At 40.0% G+C, this 21,750-nt stretch overlaps 1 protein-coding gene and 1 long non-coding RNA gene across 2 annotated transcripts in view; one reads left to right on the top strand and one right to left on the bottom strand.

Annotated features, from left to right (window-relative positions):
* Positions 1 to 12,921, bottom strand: part of LOC136179095 (protein NLRC3-like) — a 35,929-nt gene extending 23,008 nt beyond the window's left edge. The window contains exons 1-5 of the mRNA XM_065954384.1: positions 12,863 to 12,921; positions 11,465 to 11,791; positions 10,905 to 11,128; positions 8,750 to 10,634; positions 2,300 to 2,473 (exon numbers count right to left, since the gene is read on the bottom strand). Coding sequence (XP_065810456.1) covers positions 2,300 to 2,473; positions 8,750 to 10,634; positions 10,905 to 11,128; positions 11,465 to 11,733 — 2,552 coding nt within the window. The 5' untranslated portion in view covers positions 11,734 to 11,791; positions 12,863 to 12,921. The remainder of the gene's footprint in view (positions 1 to 2,299; positions 2,474 to 8,749; positions 10,635 to 10,904; positions 11,129 to 11,464; positions 11,792 to 12,862) is intronic.
* A 5,698-nt stretch (positions 12,922 to 18,619) lies between these two features.
* Positions 18,620 to 21,663, top strand: LOC136179094 (uncharacterized). The gene is made up of 2 exons (XR_010666380.1): positions 18,620 to 18,768; positions 19,006 to 21,663. It is a non-coding gene; the product is annotated as an uncharacterized lncRNA (long non-coding RNA).
* The last annotated feature ends 87 nt before the right edge of the window (positions 21,664 to 21,750 follow it).

The raw sequence follows: 21,750 nt of genomic DNA, 5'->3' as shown, positions 1-21,750 counted from the left end.
TCCTCATCCCTGCGCTCTGACTCACAGGCACACAGACAGAGCCAATTTAGAGAGAAATACAATGCGCGAAAACTAGTTAAACGCCAAACCGTTAAAACCACAATTCACAAGTCACTATTGAACCGTGGATGCTGTACCGAACGGTTCAATATTTTATTGAGAATTGTTGCATGCCTAATTAACTCATCCATTCGTACACATTCGCACGCTGATGGTAGAGGCCGCTGTGTAAAGAGTCCACCAGTATTAACTCATCCATTCGTACACATTAGCACGCTGATGGTAGAGGCCGCTGTGTAAAGAGTCCACCAGTATTAACTCATCCATTCGTACACATTAGCACGCTGATGGTAGAGGCCGCTGAGTAAAGAGTCCACCAGTATTAACTCATCCATTCACACACACGCACACACTGATGGTAGAGGCCGCTGTGTAAAGAGTCCATCAGAAGTAACAAATCTTATTTTGGGGCGGCAGTAGCTCAGTCCATAGGGACTTTGGTTGGGAACTGGAAGTTGTTCTGGTAGCTGGAGAGGTGCCATTGAGCAAGGCACCAAACCCCCCAACCGCTTTGCTGTGCTCCTGTGTAGTAGTGTGTAGCAGCCCCGCTCTGACATCTCTCCACTAATAACAGAGTGTAAAATCTGAATTTCCCTCAGGGATTAATAAAGTAGATAATTTTTTGTTTTTAAAAGAATAATAATTTGTAAAAAATAAATTAAATTAAAAATTAATTCTTACACATGCATACGCCGCTTACGAAGCTGCGGGAGCAATTCAGGGTTAAGTGTCACATCGGACATGTGACTGCAGGAGTTGGGGATTGAACCCTGAACCTTCAAGTTGAGAGATGACTGACTCTACCAACTGAGCCACAGCTTCACGCCCCACAGTTGTCAGTGAGTTGTTTAAGATAGATAAATACAAGGACCAATAGTAGACATGGTCTCCTTCAGGAGCCTTGTAGGGACCACATCAAGCGGGCAAGTCGAAGACTTCATGCCTTTGACCAAATTTTTGTGTATGAGCATATTATGGTGAAAAAATTGAGAGGCGGAAGCTGGAGTGGTCTGTGATTTCATGGTTCTGGGACAGTGAGTTGTAATTATTGGTCCGAGATCTGAATTTCCCCATTTTATCAATAGAAAATACTTTAAATTGCTCAGGTGATAAGTGCAGGTTGCTGTTGGTGGGAGGACCAACAAGCCAGTCAAGGGTCTCAAATACAAGTTTTGTGTTTTGGGTGTTCTAAGAAATGAGGGTGGAAGTAGGTTGCTTTCGCATCCCTGACTGCATCATTGTCATCATTATATTTTCACAAGTTCTTTCATACACTCATAATAAACATGGAGGTTGGAGGTCTTCCACTAACGCTCCACTTTAAGTGCCTCTCATTTAATGGAGTGAGTTTGATCATTGAGCCATGGGAAGATTCTTGAGGAAGACCTTGAACAGGATATGACAGGGGATACTGAATCTAGTGTTCCTCTGCAGATGTCATTAAAGGAGTTGACCAGATAATCGGTATGATGGAGGAATGGCCGATCCGCTGACATAATTGAGAAAGAATATGAAAATGTACTTGCAGTAGTTGAATTGATGATACAGGAGCGAACTGGAGCAGGTGTGATTTTAGGAGTCACAGGAGCATAAAAGTTAAACCTCTTAGCCGTTAATTCTAAATATTAATCTATTATATTTCCTGCAAAGTGATACTTCTCACATCAGGTCAGGCTTTAAAAAAAACCTGCTCATACACTGAGGTTCAATCATTCAAGTGTTGTTCCATTACTAAATAATATTACGTTAATATTAGGGCTGGGCACGTTAACGCTTTATTTTCGCGTTAACTCATTAATTAATTAATTATCGCGGACAATTATTTTATCTCGCATTAACGCAGTTTTTATTATTTATTTTCTTATTGTAAAAGTCTGTTGCTCACTGGCTTTTATTTTGTAAAATTCCGTCGTGAGCGAGTCTAGTATGTTGCTTACTGCTGCGCATGTCTGCTGCGGCGCTCACAGGAAAGAGGAAACAGCGTTGCCAACTTGGAGACTTTCTCGCTAAATCTGGCAACTTTCCAAACCCCCTTGGCGATTTCTTTTGTCAACAGCTACTAGCGACAAATCTAGCGACTTTTTCTGGTGTTATTGGAGACTTTTTTGGTGTAAGAAACTGACGTGAAAGCACGTATTGCTCTGCAGTTACTGTCCACCAACTGTCGGTACATATCTCACAAAATTTAAGTTTTTACATCATATTAATCTGAACAGAGAAATTAAACCTGTTGTCTTACCTCAGAATCTCCAGTCTACAGTTTGGACTCTTCAGTCCAGCACACAGCAGCTTCACTCCTGAATCCTGCAGCTTGTTGGAGCTCAGGTCCAGCTCTCTCAGATGGGAGGGGTTGGACATCAGAGCTGAGGCCACGACTTCACAGTGAGTCTCTGACAGTCCACAGTCTGAAAACCTGTCATGACATTAATGTTACATAATATGTTGTTTAAAGGAATGTCTTAATATTTTGACATATTCTGATAATCTCTTTACATCAGTGGTTCAGCTTATCTGATTTAACTTTCGTTAACATGAAACATGTTAACATGAACATGAACATGAAAGGATAGAGAAGGAAACTGGGAAGAGAGTGGGAAATTACATGTGGTAAAGGGCTGAGAGTATGAGGGCTGTCTGCTTGGAGGACGATAGCCTCCGTATATGGGTTAAGTGTGCAAACCACAAAGCCAGCCTCAAACCTGCAGACTTTAAATCTTTGTTTGGTCTTCAGCTTGCAGAGGGACAAAAAAATGCACTTTTTATTTTTTAATGTCGACAGAATTATCATAGTAATCTGTCTCTACATTTGAATTTTAGGGGAATTTTACATACTTTAGTAATCCCTGAGGGAAATTCTGTTTTACATTCTGTTATTAAGAGACATATTCTTTAGAGCGGGAGCTTCAAATTTACGGCCTGTGGGCCAAATACAGCCCGACAGCAGGTTTCATCCGGCCTGGGAGACGTTCTGGGAAGAAGGGGAACATTTTGAAAAATATTTGAGTTTTTGTAATAAATTAAAGGGTAACTAAACCTAAAATTTTCAGCTGTAGTGCTCGACCCTGGAATTTCAAAAAATGCATTTAGAATGTCAATGTAACAACTTGGAGAGGGAGGGGGGCAGGGGGGTAAACTCGCCCACTCACTCCTTCGCACCGTTATCAGCCGCAACATGATACAATGTTTGCTCCACACACACAAATAAAAACAGTACCGGTAGGTTTAGCTAGGTTATTTAGCCATGAGTGACGACTCCGTAAGCAGGAAGGGAAGGTCTGCAATTGAAGTGGTTTTACATTGGTTTTGTTCCAGTTCTAGCAATTAGTTGTTGTGTTTTTCTTTTTTTTTGCGTCCATTTGAATAAATATTGTAATTGATTTCCCCTAGGTTTAAAGCATGGGGGGGGGGGCGACACAAGCACTTGAAGGAATCTTGGTGTTCGTGTGGTACTTTTAATGACAGCTGATCTTTTCTATTGTAAAGGTATCCTTAAATGACTTCTTTCCCTGATTTCCGACTCTATCCACTATCCTATCTCTACAATAAAGGCACAAAAAGCCCAAAAATAAATCTTTAAAAAACTTTTACTTGACCTTCGGGGGGGGCTGTTGCTAATATAATGTTAGGGGAAACACTGTACTTTGTACTCAAATGTTGAGATTTGGACTTGAATTGATCCATAACACTACTTAATACTCAAATACAGAGGTTTATAGTTGAAAAAAGTGGTTTTAGGGTTTAGTTACTCTTTAAATATTTCTAATACACATTTTCACCTACGCATGGATACACCTCGTTGCTAACAGGTGTATTGAAAATGCCATTGCTGTATGCAATTAGCGTAAGCCGCGATGCTAACGGACTACATGTAAAATGTCATATGCTTATGCTAATTAGTTAGTGTTTAGGGTGTGAAACATGCTGTATCCATTCAGGCTTTTTGTTATCTGTAAGTACAAAAGTGTGAGATTTTGGAGGTTGAATGTGACTCAGCTTAGCAACAGTATGTAAATTAGTAAGGAATAGTTTAATGCAAGTTATGATAAATGTTTTTTTCTGTTTAGTTCATTTTAAACTCCTTCATGGAGTCTCCCGCACAGAGCTTCAGTGAGTCATAGAACAGTTAATAAAACTTGGATATATGCATGTATTAATGTATGTATGAACTTATAAATAAGTACAGTATAAATGTATGTATGCAATGCATGAATATTTTATGCACATATGCATGTTTATATGTATGCATAAATGTAGTTTTCTATGTGGTTATACATACAAATGCATATACAATATTTAGGTATGTATTAGGGCTGCACCATATTGGGAAAAATTTACATTGTAATATTTCTGTTTCCTGCGATATATATTGCAATATTTTTGAAAGTTCACTGCTTCACTCTGTTCAGCTGAACTCTCCCTGAAATGATGATTACAGACTCTCACCTGACTGCCTCTGTCTCTCTCTGCCTCTGTGAATGCTATTTGCATTTGAAAAGAGTTGAAATGATGTTGATATCCATTAATTATCCATATTGATCAATAATATTTCCTGCAAGTGATTCTTCTCACATCAGGTCAGACATTTTAATAACGTGCTCATGCACTGAGGTTCCATCATTTAAGTTTCCCTCCGCGACCAAATAATATTAAGGCTGATATTTATTAAATATGTTAACGTGCTGCACACCTCCAGCATGCGCGTGAGAGAGACACACAGCGGGAGCGCGCACACACATACAGGCTGAGCAGATGCACAATGGCTCACAGAGTTTGTCCTCCTCCTGCGTTTTGCCTTTTTTTGTAGTCTTGAGTAATCAGTTGCCAGAGATGTGAATCAATGAAGAGTAATGTTTAGAGACATTTCTAGAACAAGCACAATGCATTTTGTGAAGATGGTCCGCCTTAGAAAAAAAGGGCGATTTCTGCAGGAAGCAAAGCAAACTTTAAGCAACGGATTACTTTATTATATTATAGACATTTACCTGTATGACTGTTTCAAGTTTTATGGCAGCTCATGAAATCGTAAGGCAAGGGAAGGAGGACGTGAAATAAACAATAAAATGGGCTATCAGGGCAGGCGCGTCTCACCCGTAGGTGTTGTGGGTGTTGCGACACCCACACTTTCACTGAAACGTATTTTCATCCCCTACACTTTTTTTTACCAGTGGAGTCATCTATGAAAACCTATTGGTCAAGTAATATTTATTAAGTGACAATTAAACCAATCATAGCTGTTTGGTTACAGTTGAAGCACGGTAAAGTTACGTGCATTTAATCCTCCTGTCACTCATCACTGATTGAGTCAGAGCTCAGAGCTAACAAATGGATACATGCTACATGTAGCATCCTTCTGAAAGAGAGTTAATCACCCAAACAGTTTTTAAGATAAATCCACCTCACAAAACAACTTAGGTGTAACATTTTCTCCTCTTAGTTGTTCTTTTAGCTGTATTTATTTACTCCCGTAACTTTGCCATGTAGCGGAAGTCCCCTTTGCAGTTTTTCAAAATAAAAGCACATTTTATATGAAGACCGGAAATAAAGAGACTGAGGCATAAGGCAATAAGAAAAGCAAAATAAAAGCATCACAAAGAACAGTTTTGAATCTGTTTTTTAGAGCTAACTGGGTTACTCACAATGGATGTTCATAAATTATATTGTATGATGCGTCAGCTAACATTAGTTATTGGACATTAAATGAAACAGAATGTGTTGATTTCCTAGAGGGTGGTAATATACTAGCATTAGAACACCCGCACTTTTAAAATCACTGCTCCACCCCTGTATCAGGGTTAGGGTACGGTCCGTTCTGACTGAAGACAAAGTTGAAAGCACAGATCTGGAGGGCGCTGCCTTTAACCCTAACTATTAACTATAAGCAAACTGTTTGATTGTCAAAATCCCTGCTCCTCACCGCTCACATTCACCGCTCCCTCTCTCTCAGTCGCTCGACCACTCACGCTGCACATCACTCTGCGCGACCCTGATAACAGCAGGTGAGATGACAGAGTGCTGAGAAGTTGTTCTAACTATGAGAGTTATTGAATGTAACGTGGTAAAATATATAAATGAATGTTCATTTAGATCTATTAGTAATGTGAATGGGCTTAGACAGGATACATAAACTTCATTGAAAGGCTCAAATATATTTTCCGGCTCCAGACAGATTTTTTTTTTTTTTTCTTCACATCGCATGTCCTTGCAATGTGACTATTGCGCATGCGCAGATCGCGATGATGATGCTGAAACAATATATCGTGCAGCCCTAGTATGTGTGTGTATGTATATGTTACATTATTCATATAAACATCGCACAAAAAGTAAAGAAAATTTGTGTTACGTAAATTCTTTTTTGTTGTAACAATGCTTCTTGGCAATAAATCTTATACCGTTGGAAAGTCTGTTTATTTCCCTTTTAAATGGTTCCACATTTGTGAGGAACATGCATTTGTGGAGATAAGCAGCAGAGCTGAGTATGTGGGTTGCGCCCATGAAAAAACTTGCCACATCTTGCCACAATCATTCTGCTGTTGCTATTGACTCTTGAGCTATTGAGCTTCTGATACCCCAGGTGCTGATAGTCAGGTGCTGTCAGATTGGCAGCTCCTGTGAGCATGGGCCCTGCTACAGTGGTCAGTTGGTGTCTGCTCTAAGCCAGCCACTGATCTGGATAGGGCCTGTGCCACAGGGCTACTTCAAGCTGGTGTTCCGCACAACCAAGTTGCAGCATTATTTGGAGTGAGCCCTAGAACCATCCCCAAACTGAAGGCCAAGTTCCATATAACGGGGGATGTCAGAGACAGTGTGGGCGTCCCAAGAAGACGACACCCCAAGAAGACATTTTTCCTCACCCTGTCTGCACATAGGAACTGTAGGCAGTCTTCTACAGATTTGCAGGACAAGATGGCCGACGGCTCTCTACCCAGGCAATCCGGAACAGACTGCATGCATTTACATAAAACGGTGGTATATTGTTACGTAAATAAACCTTGTTGAGGGTTCTTTTGATTGAAAGATTCCCATATATAAAGTTAAAGAGTGACCAGCGGAGTTGAGCAGAGAGCTCGCAAGCTAGGAGTCTGTGCTTCACAACATTCACAACAGGCTGAGGGCTCAACTATTGTACTGTAGCTAGTAGGAGTGCAAAAAGAGAAAACAGACGGAACTAAAAGAGCGACAAAGCTGAACAGAAACTGCATGTTGTAGACTTCGCTGAACTGAATAGAAATCGTCATGCAAGAAGACAGTAAACTTTTTTTTCTCTCAGAGAGACCGTCACAGAGTGCGTCTGTTGGAGGAAGGACAAGTAAGTGAACAGTCATAAACCTTAAACAAACATTAATAAAAACGGTTGTCTAGTGAAATGACTTAGCTGTAAACCTCACGACATGCATCTGAATTAACACCTCTATCAACCATTTAATATTAATTAGTTACTTAATTTAAATGCAAACCCTTAATTAATGTTAACAACAGACCGTTGTTAACTGTTAATGAATGCTTATTATTGTATGAATGAACTATAAATCAAAGGTGCACTATGGAGGTTTGGTAGAGAAATGTGAAAGTTGGAGAATTGTACAGATTCTGTGGTATATGTTCATAACTCTAAACACAAACTTTCCTCAGAGGAACATTACAGTAAAACCATTACTCTCCTGGTAGCTTTTGAGCTCTAAACAGTGTTCAGTGACCCATTTTGTTCTTTGACTAAAGTTTGTGTATTCAGTTCAGAAAATGTAGCACAGAATTATTTCACTTCTCCAACTTTCAAATTTCACTACCAAATCTACATAGTGCACCTTTACTGCTCATCACTGTGTTAAGTAATGTTAATAACATCTTTATAAAATGTTAAATTATTACTACACACATTAGTTAACTGTGAGTAACCATTATTTTATGCTTATTACTGTATTACCTTATGTTAATGAATGTACCCTTATTGTAAAGTTTAAGCTATAAAAGTGACTGATACTTTTTTGAATATTTCAGTTGAACAGAGATTTTATAGCGGTCTTTCCCACACATAGACAATACTTGGGTGGTCCGCCCAGGCCGCCCGGGTAAATTTGTGGCCGAGTATATTTCTGACCTGTTTTTATGTTATTATTATTTTTTTTTTATCAAAAAATTGCTGTGAGCGTGAGCAGGGGAGAGAGAGCGCGCACAAGTGAGTGCAGACACGCTCATGGCTTCGTGCAGCAAAACTCCTATCTTGACAGAGATAGGAGTTTGCTGTCCGCACACCCCTTTTGTAAATGTACCTTGCGCCAATAAAAACTGAAGCTTCTCATGGCTTCGTTTTAAAAAAGTTAATATACAGCTGCTTGCTGCTGATTCTGAACTCCTATAAATGACAGAATATCAAGAGGAACTTTACAAAACGCGAGAAATACTCCTGGTGTTTGTGTCTGTGGGCGTCCGTGGATAAATTGAACAGATTAAAGTAGTTTGTTGCAAAAACAAAATTAATTTAGAGGGGAAAACACCTTTGCTATAAATACAAACCCAATATTAAAATATACCCTAAGATAAGACTAAGAAAAAAAAACACCCCCCTCGCGCGTACTCCACCGCCCAGGTACCTCGTCATTCTGTGCGAAACACTGTATAGTATATATATATATATATATATGAATAAATGAACAGTTTATTTATACTCCTATATAATCACATCTGGACTTACTTTGCCTTTCTGCAGTTCCTCACAGCTGGAATCAGTCTCAGTCGTCCCTGGTCTGATGAGTTGCACTCCTTTGGGTCCAACTCATCCAGAACCTCCTCTGACATCTGCAGCATGTAGGCCAGAGCAGAGCAGTGGATATCAGAGAGTCTCTCCTCTGATCTGTTCCCTGATTTCAGGAACTCTTGGATCTCCTGATGGACTGAGAGGTCGTTCATCTCCGTCAGACAGTGGAAGATGTTGATGCTTCTGTCAGGAGAGATACCTTTACTGTTCATCTCCTTCAGGTTGTTGATGACTCTCTGGATCATTTCTGGACTGTTGTCTGTCTGATCCAGCAGGCCTCCTAAGAGTCTCTGGTTGGACTCCAGAGAGAGGCCATGAAGGAAGCGAACAAACAGGTCCAGGTGACCATTTTTACTTTTCAGGGATTTCCCCATGGCACTTCTCAGGAAGACTTCCAGAGATGGGCCAGGAGTTAGAACTTTAGAAATCTTCTTTAAAAAAATATTTCCAGATGAGTCCCAGAGGTTGGTGTCTTTAAGGAAAGCCTTCACTACACCTGTGTTCCTGTTTGTCAAACAGTGGAACATGTAGACTGCAGCCAGGAACTCCTGAACACTCAGATGAACAAAGCAGTAGACTGCTTTCTGGAGGATCACATACTCTCTTTTGAAGATCTCTGTACAAACTCCTGAGTAAACAGAGGCCTCTGTGACATCAAGACCACACTGCTCCAGGTCTTCTTTGTAGAACATGATGTTTCCGTCCTCCAGATGTTCAAACGCCAGCCTCCCCAGCTTCAGAAGAACTTCCCTGTCAGATTTGGTGAGTTCCTGAGGACTCAATTGATGTTCCTCATCATACTTGTTCTTCTTCCTCTTTGCCTGAACCAGCAGGAAGAGTGAGTACAGGTCAGTCAGGGTCTTGGGCAGCTCTCCTCTCTGTTCTGTGCTCATCATGTGATCCAGAACTGTGGCAGTGATCCAGCAGAAGACCGGGATCAGACACATGATGTGGAGGCTCCTGGATGTCTTGATGTGTGAGATGATTCTGCTGGACCGATCTTCATCATCACTGAACTTCCTCCTGAAGTACTCCTCCTTCTGGGCGTCAGTGAAGCCTCGTACTTCTGTTAGCCTGTCAACACATGAAGGAGGGATCTGATTGGCTGCTGCAGGTCGAGAAGTTATCCAGATGAGAGCTGAGGGAAGAAGATTCCCCTTGATGAGGTTTGTCAACAGTATGTTTAACTGTGATTTCTTTGTGACATCAGACACAACCTCCCTGTTTTTGAAGTCCAATGACGGTCTGCTTTCATCCAGGCCGTCAAAGATGAACAGAACTTTACAGACAGCGAGCGTCTCTGCTGTGACCTTCTGTAATGTTGGATGGAAAACACGGAGCAGCTCAAGAAGACTGTACACCTCATCTCTGATCAAGTTCAGCTCCCTGAATGAAAGCAGGATCACCAGACTGAGGTCTTGGTTCTCTGAGCCCTCTGCCCAGTCCAGAGTGAACTTCTGCACTGAGAAGGTTTTTCCAACACCAGCAACCCCATTTGTCAGAACCACTCTGATGGGTTTCTGTTGGTCGGGTTGAGCTTCTGTCTTTTGGTTCTGTTGGTCGGGTAAGGCTTTAAAGATGTCCTGACACTTGATTGGAGTCTCATGGAGGGTCTCCATCTTGGAAACTGTCTCAAGCTGTCTCACCTCATGTTGAGGTGAGACACCTTCTTCACTCTGTCCCTCTGTGATGTAAAGCTCAGTGTAGATCCTGTTGAGGAGGGTTCTACTTCCTGTTTCATCACTTCCTTCAGTCACATGTTTACATCTCTCCCTCAGACTGACCTTATGTTCATCTAAAACCTCCTGCAGACCTCTATCTGCTGAAAGAGAAGAAACATATCCAGAGACTGGATTTACAAAATGATCAAATACACAATTTTCATTATTACACATTAAGCACACTGCATGACACAAAAACATCCCTGTGCTGCTACAAGAGAAGAAGAAAATATTGAATATAAACTTACAGCAAAAATCAGACTAAATTAAAATGACAAATTTAACTATATTAATGAAAATATTAACAGCAATACCAACAAATGTAATGAATTTTAAAGTGTTGTTTTTAGACACAATGACTTCAGTCTTACTGGTTACACTGCTGGACTGACTGGATATCTGCAGTCCTCGTCTTATTTTAGATCGTTCTCCACACTGGGGACAGGAGGACTCTCCTGATGAAGTAGACTGGTCCCAGTATAAGGTGAGGCACTGTCTACAGAACCAGTGTCCACAGCTGGTAGAAACTGGATCACTCAGGACGTCCTGACACAAAGCACAGCTGGACAGCTGCTCCTCCACAGAAACAGACCCCTTTGTTATTCTGTGGAGATAAGGGAAAATTAGATTATTACCAGGTATGGGGAATCAAACCCGGTTCTACATTTGTCAAAACCTGAAAATCAACATGTTTATCAATGTGTTGGAAATCAAATCACTGGTTCACAAACATCCATCACTGATCTATTACATTCTGCTATTGTGACAACCCTTGTTCTTCAAAAAAGCAAATTTCTGTAGCTTGATATTTTGGTGATCCAAAAGGATCTCTTACTGTGGATCTGAGGGTCCTGGTTCATTACTGGTTCGAGGGGGCAAAGAGGAGGACAGAGCAGAGTCTCCTCTGTCCTCCTCTTTGCCCCCTCGATCACTCATCTTCTGATCTGAGGGTCCTGGTTCATTACTGAAGTCTGGATGATGATCTTTAGACCAGTCACTCTTCATAGAGAGACAGCTGGACAGAGGAGACTCTGCTCTGTCCTCCTCTTTGCCCCCTCGATCACTCATCTTCTGATCTGAGGGTCCTGGTTCATTACTGAAGTCTGGATGATGATCTTTAGACCAGTCACTCTTCATAGAGAGACAGCTGGACAGAGGAGACTCTGCTCTGTCCTCCTCTTTGCCCCCTCGATCACTCATCTTCTGATCTCAAAATTTTCTCAAGGACAATAAATGACATCCATGCAGGTAAAACAACCTGAGGACAAGGAAGACATACAGGTAAGATACAAAGAGGAAGACATACAGGTAAGATACAAAGAGGAAGACATACAGGTAAGATACAAAGAGGAAGAATGTGTTAAATGGAGATGGTCAAGCCTCCACATCTCAATGCCTACTGTGGTCCTTTTATGTCTTTATTGGAGATACAGGAGTAGAAAGATTCAGAAATCAGGTAGAGAGAGAGAGTGGGGAATGAAATGTGGGAAAGAACCACAGGTTGGATTAATTGGGCATGCGCAATAACCACTTGGATACCAGCGCCCCCTGAAGTGACTCTGCCTCTCTTCCCGTCTTCCTTAGTACGTGATCCAACACATCAGTGCAGCTTGTTTGTATCTTAATCTTATTTGTCCGTCTGATCTGGCTCCCTGCTTGGTATTTGACCCTGGTCTAGTTTTAGGATTTAATCTAAATGTATTTCAATTATTCTTCCTGTGTCTCTTCAATCCTGCACTGAATAATGACAATAACAAGGTCTTGAATCTTAAACCTCAAACATTAAAGCAATATGTTAATATTTAACAGAATTTGTGACCTTTGGACCAACAGTTTTATATCTAGAGGGATATAAAACAAAGTCCTTCATGCCTGTAGGGATCAAACCCCATCATAAAACCGACCTTTGCTCAGATAGATGTTTTATTGAGGCTGTATTTAGTGATTACATTTTATTAGGATGCAATATCTACTTAGAGGAAGTGGAGAATATCTAGCTTATAAAATCAAATACTGTGGAACATAAGCACTGTTGTCCCCAGGACTTTATTTAATCTGAGAGAAAACCAGTAATGCTGACTGCTAGTTTAGACCGCAGGAGTCATGACAAACATCTCTGATTAAGGACGATTTAGATTTTTAGCTACACAACTTTTACTTGACTTTACTTTTTGAACAAAAGCTGAGAAACAACAAGTACTCCACATTCACAGAGCTGATCGTGTACTGTATCTGATCCGTTTCCTTTGCTTTTCTATTCAAAGTGTATTACTCAATTTTAACCTGAGGTTTTAACAGTAAAGTCATATTAAGGTTGAATTAAACTCACCCTGTCTCAGATGTTTGTCCTTCTGCTCTGTCAACTCAAAATGGAGTCTTAGCTCCAACTGACAGAAATTTTCAGTTTTATTGTTTTATTGTAAACCCATATCAGCACAGAGTTTCTCCTCCCCTTGTTACTAGAAATGAAATGAATGGTTAACCATCATCAGTTCAGGTTTCTTCATGACCTCTCTGCTGAGCTCACAGTAAAATGCATTAATTCAAGATAACTAGGTTGAGATAGTCAGTCAGAAAACTTTAAAAAGTAAGCTGGGATCACCTACCTTCAGCAATGTTGTGGATGTCAGACGTGTGGAGAAACAGTTCCCAGATGATCCATGATCTGTTCAGATCACCCCGCATGGTACCGGGCAACATGTGATCCATGGATCAGAGGAAAATGTATCATCATGGTGTAAAATAAATACATTGGTGTTATATCCCAATTCAATATCTGAGTGAAAAGAAGTCAGTGTTAAAGTTGTTCAGGTGGGCACAAACAGGAAGTCATTTCAGTCTTTTAAAATACATTTTATGTATGTTTTTTTTCACAGACTTTCAGACAGAAACAGGTCATAACGTGTCAATATTTTATTGTGAAAGATAACGTTTTAATTGTCTATTAGATGTTAGAAACATTAAAAGAAGAATAGTAGAAGTTGATCTGAGTGATAGGGCTGGGCCTCAAATCAACATCACGATTAATTGAACAATTTACCTTGATTACGATTCATGAACGATTATTTTGTTATTGTTTTTTGCCCTCATAGTTCACTGACATATGCGCAACTGTTATAGCTGGAATATGTTTTTCTAATGAAAGAGTGCATAGTTTTATGATTTTAAAGAAATTAAGGAAACACAGATGAAATATGTATGGATGCTTATTGAATATTTAAACTGAAATCAAAGCATCAGTTGAATTGAAAATTTCACATTTTAGCTTTAAAGTAAAAATCAACTTCTCTAAAACAGTGGAAATAAAATAACTCATATCGCCTTATTGCAAACAAAATCCACTTTAAACATGTGAAGGTGCCATGTGTTGCACCTTCACTAATGCTTCCTTTTCTTTCAGCTGTAAGAAAAAGCATGGACTATCTTCTTACACACCCATTGCCCTCTCCATAATTGATCTTTCATTTTTTGAAATAAACAAAGAAATTATATTATTGATGGATTCAGTGCCTAACAACAACATCAGTACTGAAAAAGGAGAATAAACATAAGGCTCACAACATAAGAAAAACATTTAGACATTATCAGAAGTCTTTTTATCTGGTCTTTTTTCTTGTGTAATCTTAGATAGATATTATCCTGATACTTGAGACACGATACGATTCTATTGCAATTTTAAACATTTTTCGATATGCTATGAATTGCGAGACAATATATTTCGATTAAGCTTTTTAACTGCATATTATGTCCACTACACTAAACTAAATCAAGAATCGTTTTGTCAAATAAGATAAAATTCTCAGTCCGTTCATCTCACTTCAGTCTTTTTATTTGTATTTCAGTCTGAACTTTAACATGAATTCTTAACAATGAAACTTGTTCAAAAAGAATTGTGCAACCCCTTCAGCAGTTAAAAAATAAAAAAGTATAAATAAAACATCATATAAAAAATATGAATACTTGGCTGCCATGAGACTATATAATATCGCCACATATAATATCGCCACATAGAATATCGCGATACAATACTGTTTTTTTACCCGACCCTTGCTATATGTTGTGTGGCGTCGCACACACTGGCTGTCCACACTGCATCCGTTTACTATTTCACTATTTGCTCTGTAAATTTCAGTTTCCCCCTGCAAACAGTTTGACATCTATACTTTTGTATTAAAGGTGGACACGCGGATGTGTGGTGCTTTGTATTGACGAGCAACACAGCACCCAGAGGATCATCGATAAACGGCTCACGGTGAGCAGAAAAAAAGTTTATCCGGTGTTGTTGACACATGTCAAAGCACAACATTTAAATCACAGATGTGGATATTATCATTACATCACTATCTCCACTTTGTACAACAAGCTGAAGAAACAAAGAAACATTAAATTTGGGCTGCAGTAGCTCAGTCTGTAGGGACCTGGGTTGGGAACTGGAGGGTCAGCAGTTCAAGGCCCAGCACGGACCAAGTCCAGAAACTGGCCTGGTAGCTGGAGAGGTGCCAGTCCACTTCCTGAGCACTGCCGAGGTGCCCTTGAGCAAGACACTGAACCCCAAAACTGCTCTGGAGCGCTTGCTGTGGGCTGCCCCCTCACTCTGAGTCCAGATCCAGAGGATCCTGTTTGTTCATGTTTATTAAACAGAGTGATTAATAAAGGATAAATTAAAAATGAAATATGAAACACACTTGTCAAACTGAAACCAGACATCACAGCCGTTTTTTACATCTGCACTCCTGAAAACATGGAAATCACTTGAGGAGGACTGCTCCTGACTGCAGACGCAGCACTGAGGGAATGCTACTTTCAACATCATGCTAGTTTTAGAAAATGACCAACCCTGCCTTTAAGCGTGATATTGATTTGAGGTCACATCGCCCCACCCTACTAACCAGGCTACCGGAGCAGCAGTACGGCGCCATGCTTCCTCTCCTGAACACAGACAGAAGAGAGGGAGTTGTTTTGATACAGCTGATCATTCAAATATCTAAAAGAAGTGATCATTCAGATTGGGAAATGTACCAACCTTCATTATTTGTGTGAAATTGAGAGACATGCCCAGAAAAGTCTGAAGTAGATAAACTAAGCAGACTACTGTATTTTCTGATGTTCTTACAGACTTTTTGTTATTCTGCATTTAAAGATATTTTGTCTGCTTTTCAGTGGTTGACGCAACATATTTTCCGATTCGCGCTCTCCGTCCACTGGTAGGAGCGTGCTCACCTGTGTGTGTGTGTGTGTGTGTGTGTGTGTGTGTGTGTGTGTGTGTGTGTGTGTGTGTGTCTCTCAGAAAGAGGCTGCATGAGGTGCAGCTGTTAGTGCTGCTCTGTAGGTTTTAGGTGGAGTTAGGGACAGTCGGTCAGTCATCCAGAAAAGACAATATTAGTTAATCATTTTTAGACTTGGACTAGGCAGAGCAGTAAAACTGAGTGAGTTGTCAGCTGCTGCCACCGACCTCCGGGGGTTTGTGGCCTGCCTCTGCCCCCCCCCCCATCCCTCCTCCTCCCTGTGGCTTTAGAGAAACCTCTAAATAAAAAGTCTGTGAAGATATTTAAAACCTGAGCAGTATTTCGTTATCGAACAACAGAAGGGCTGCAGCAGGTTCCAGGTGCTGCACCATTAAAAACAGCTGCAGAGACTCTTGGTGTAGATGTATTTTAAAGATAAGAATGAGTTTGCTCTCACAAGTCGGAAGTGCAATTATTGGACGAGGTTGCAGGAGGTTGGTCGTAATCCTCATGGGTTACTAAAGTGAGAGGATAACACAGAATAAAATAAGAGGTCAGTTATGGAGACACAAAAGGAATAAACATTCAGTAGTTAAAAACATATTCTCCCTTTCTCTGTCTCTGTAATCTCCATTTACACAGGGTCTTGATTTTCAGCATTAAAGGTCTTCGGGTTTCCGTTTGTAGTTCATTTAAAGTCCCCATGATACTGACAGCAGGCAGAACATTATCTGCACTGAGGACCACCTCCCACTGACGGGATTCTGACAATGATTTGTTTGTCTTAAGAAGCAGATACATGCAGTAAAAAAGTCTGTTCTACATAAAAACTAATTTACAGCCACAGATCTGCTCGACTCTGTCACAAAAGCTGATGATTGTTAGATTCCCTGCATTCCTGAAACGCATCAGAAACGATCGACCCGACCTCCATGGAGGACAGACCTGACAAAGCTTCACTTTTCATTTCTTACAAATCTGCACAAGGATGCTGCTTTTTCTGCAAACTGCATTCCTGTTTATTGGGAGTCAATCAAAAGAAAGTTTTTTTTACGTACGACGGAGGATTAGGGTGCATGTTAAATTATTATTTTATTTTTTTCACCTTCTTTCGTTTTTTAAACATAAAACCGAATAAGAAATGAAAACACACAACTTTCTTCTTAGTTTAAACTCCCCTGAAGAGAAAAAACGTAATTCCTGTTTATTGGGAGTAAATCAAAATAAAGTTTTTTTTACGTACAGCGGAAGTGAGGCGGAGTGAAGTCTATTTAAATCTCGTATCTTCAGGCTTGTCTCTTCTTTGTTTTTTGATTGGTTCTTTCTTCGACTGGCCCCGCCCTCTTTACCTGCTCTTCTTTCTCTCTCCATAGAAAATCTGGTGAAGTTTGTGACTACAATGGTGTGTGTTGCTGTGGATGGTAAACCAAAGATTGGGGTGATACACCAGCCGTTCTCTGGGTTCACAGGTAAACATGTGTTCTGTGTGTTAAACCATAATGCCTCCAGACATGAAATCACATGTTTACTGACATCTTTATACAGAGAAATCTTTCTTTTTTGTTGCAGCTAAAGGATCGAAGTTCTTATCTTTTTTTTTTTTTTTAGATAACTAAAACTTTATCTGTAAAAGGAATAGACGGAGACATTTGCTTTTAAGAGTTTTAAAAGTTAAAACATTGGTCGTTTACCTTTTCCTTTATTAACCCTTTAAGACCTTTGTCTCTCTGAGATGTGGAAAACATGTATGCTATGCTAACAAAATGCATCATAGTTCATAGAAGAACTAATAAAAATCAATCAATAAAGCAACACATCCTCTATCTTCTGATGAGGGGTTGAAGGGGACCTTACAGTGTAGCCAGCAGTCACTCAGGTGAGATATGAAAAGATATCCTGGAAAAGGATCCTTGTCTGTGAAGTGCACTGCACATCTTTATTATCAGTTCTTGCACCTTGAGAAAGATTTGTAGTGAATTGTCCTGATTTTGTTATATTGTATACATACTATATGTCCTGTTTTGCTCTATTTTTATGTTGTCTGTTTGTTTGTAATTTTCAATTGGGTACATTTTATTTGTGATAGTAAATATTCTTACTTTGTTATTTTTACTATATTTTATTTTAACTTTGTTTAATCTCTTAAGGTGAGGTTTTTTTCTACCTCACCTGCATGTGTTTGATTTTTTATTTGTTTTAGTTTTCTGTTTGACTCTTCTTTCAAAAAAATGTGCAAATAAACTAAACCAAAAGGAAGCTGGTATTGAGATATAACATCTAGGGATGAATAGTCAGGGGCATTTTAATGCAAATACTTGACAAATAAAAAGCTAAACTGTCATCAGATGATGTCATCATCTCTTGTGCTCCCCATAAGGACAGCTTTCCTGCATCGATGTCCAGTGCCCTGATAAAACTAATGTTAAAGTCATGTAATCAAAGTACTTCTCATATATATCAAAGAATAAGCATGTTTACATAATGTGTCAGGAATGAAAAATACTTTGCACATCTATTTCATGAGACAGGTGTAAAGGAGAGTAATGTGTCGGTCATAATTCACAAGCAAACTCCCTCAAATAGTTGCATCAATGCATTTTTTTGACAGCGTTTGTGACTAGATCCTCAGCAGGCAAACAGTTTGTTAAAACAGTTTTTGGTTTGTGCATCAGAAGCACGACACATGGAGGTAAATCTGCTGAGCTCCTGTAAAGCTGACTGGATCTTCAGTTAAAAAAACAAAAAGAGCAGTCAGGTGCAAACTTCTCTCTTTAACAGAACAACACGGAGGTTCATGCAAACACGATATTTTTGACATAGTGTAGTATTGCTCTAGAATCATTCCCATTGACCTGTGCTCTTCTCTCTCACTTAGGATATAAGGTCCTGTCACTTCTGGAGATGCCTGTAAGTGATGCAGCTTCTACAGACCAGGCGGATGTTTACATCCACATCACCTTCATTAAGAAATGGGACATCTGTGCTGGTGCAGCACTTCTCAACGCACTGGGTAATGTAACAAAGGTTATACTTCACTGTGCTTTTTTAAATATTCACTTTTTGGCTGCTTTTGAAACATTCAATTTAAAGGAGCAATGTGTAGGGTGCAACACCGCCCCCTAGAGGTTGACCTTGGAACAGAGTTGAAGTCTATTCTACATTTAAAGAAAATCACTTTTAGCTTTTCACTATGAAATGGTTTGAATGATGAGTGGCTAACAATGAGGTGTTTTCACTATGATTCTAGGAGGCAGCATGACGACCCTAAAGGGAGAAGACATCGACTACAGTGATACACCTCTGAACAAAGGAGGACTCGTGGCCAGTGTCGGTGTGGACCATAAGGCTGTGCTGGAGAGATTACCAAACTGGGACCCTGAAAAGCACTGAGAAACACAAAGCCATTAGTAGACGGGTCACAGTGTGGTAAAGACAACAGAGGTCTGCATGATTTCATTTCCTGGTGACACCAAACCTCCACACTTCAGATGGATCTGAGTCACTGTCCCTTACAGAGACCACAAAGACTGTGTGGCTAACCAGGCTCTGAATACACACTTCTAGACATGTGTACATAGCAAGGAGAAATGCTCCATCATGCATAAACACACAAACACATGCTCACAGTGATTACAAGAGAACTACTACCTGAGTCCCTTCACCTTCAGAAAACAGGATGAATCCACTGTGAAGAAATCTGAGGAACACCATGCTGAACTGTACAACAAAATCATGGAGTGACCGATCTCCTCGTCTTTCATCTTCTTAAAGCCCGACTTCATCACAAGCTCTTCCAGAGGAAATACAAGAACAAGGTACACCGTGTTTTTCCAGACAGGCTGAGAGTCATTGAACATCTGCCTCGTTTGGTCTCAGCAGCCGGTGTAACATGGTCTTACATGCAAAAAAACAACAACCCTGTTTACCAGCACCAGTAAAACCACCTCAGTTTACTCCACACCGTCTTCAGGTTTTCATCTGAAGTGGATTAGAGATTTATGTTTTTAGTAATTTAACTTTGACAGATCAATAAACTGAATCTTTGTCATTATTCAGATAAAACCAGCTCAAACTAGAACACCTTCCCAACAACCCATTTTTACCTGAAAGCAGTGCCTGCTGGGTAAGAAGATCAATGTGCTCTGACCAAACCAGAAGTTCATTAGAGGGAAACACAAACATTGATCTGCTTACATTGTCTTAAGTTTATCCAACTTGAAATACTACAATATTCAATTCTAAAGAAGTAGTCCAAAGTGTTTGGCAAGAGGTCTGCTTTACTAAAGTACATTATTTTCTTAACTATGTTGCGGCCATGTGAAGGAAAATAAAAAGCGTTTATTCAAAATTAATAAAAGTGAAATGATTAAAGGGAAGATGAAGGAAAAGTCCACTTTTTAAATCTTTCATCTCTCTTCCCTGAGACTCATCTTTGGCCCGTTTAAACCTTTTCAGTGGGTGTGGAGTTGCTGTGATTGGTGCTTCCCTTACTCTTCTGTTATAAGAGGTCGTAAACACACAGACATGATAACTCCAGGGCGAGCCCATCACAATCAGGTGAAGTCAGAATCACTCAAAACCCGTCTGTCTGATGGTGGTTTTCTTCTGTAACGTGTTGTAAATATGACGTTCTACTCCTTCTCTTGATCTTCAGTTCACAGCTGTCACCTCTCTGTTACTGACAGCACTCATGGTTAATGATGGAGAAAGAGCTAACACGTTCACTGATATGCTCCTGGATCTGCCATCTCATAACTCATGACTTTAAAACTAAACAGTCTGACAATGTGCAGTACAGGAGAAGGTAAAGAAGTGTGTATCATCAGTGTTTCATCACTAAGAAGACGACAGAAGTTTAAAAGACTTACCACTTGGAAAGTGTCACATTGAAGACTGTCTGCAATGAGAAACTCCCTGAGACTATTTCTGTGAATGAATATTGTGCCATGCTTCATCCAAACTCACTGAAACTTTGGTACCAGTCACATTTTGTTGGAGAAGTGTACTTGTATTTGCATGGTTTTGAATATTCATTCGTCTTTGCTCATCTTAACATTTCTCAATCTGTGCGGATGATATTCCTCGCTCGATTGGCCTCTTGGTTCTGTCTTTTAAAGGAACATTTCCACAGACAACAGCTGTATTGTGTTTGACTACAGTCGGGTTTTCTTGTTGATGTGAAGCCATGTCTGATGGTAAAAGAAAAAACTACACCAGCATAATGTGAGCTCTCGTCCCTGTATGAAGAAGATACAGTTAAAGTGTGTTTCATGTTTGCTTTTGTGTCATTGATAAGTGTGTATAGATATATAAAAACAAGTGTGTGTGGTGTCTGGATGATATGCTTCTGGCATATTGAGAGCACAGCTTGACTCAGAGGAAGTACAGGTAACAGCGTTCAGTCTGCTGGAGGTTGGATCTCTGTGTGCTACATTTCTGTTTGATGATCTGAGTGCCTGTAATCTGAACAACATAGTCACAGGATGGTAGTGTTAGCAGGGTTTCTGGTGTTGCTATGGTAACACAGTGATTGCTATGCAGGGGTATACAGTGATGTTTTGTTATGATATATGAGAGAGAACGGGAGAGGGAAAGAAAACAGCATTTTATCACGTCGGTGTCTGTTTGTAGGTCTTGAGAAGTACTACTGCATGTGTGAAGAAGTTCTATAAAACATTTTGTTTCTCAACAGAAAGCTGTGTGAAGTCTCAAACATTTTCTATAGCTTGATGCTAAATCTTTGAGGTACTTTTTTTTAATATACATCGTTGTCAACCGGTGGTGCAAAGATGGTCGGCCTGACAACAGATAACGGTCAGGTTGTTAAAGGGGGCACAATGTATTCTTCTCTTCACCCCTGGAGACTGATGTTTCTGCAATAAAACCTAATAATGAGCAGATTTAACTTCACTTCCTGTTTCAGTAACCTGCAGTGAGACACACCTATGTGTTCCAGGTAAGTTTAGATACAGTCATGAAACCTGTGACGAGC

Source organism: Labrus bergylta, chromosome 4 (assembly GCF_963930695.1).
Source record: "Labrus bergylta chromosome 4, fLabBer1.1, whole genome shotgun sequence".
NCBI lineage: Eukaryota > Metazoa > Chordata > Actinopteri > Labriformes > Labridae > Labrus > Labrus bergylta.
This window is presented reverse-complemented; position numbering and strand designations above follow the sequence as displayed.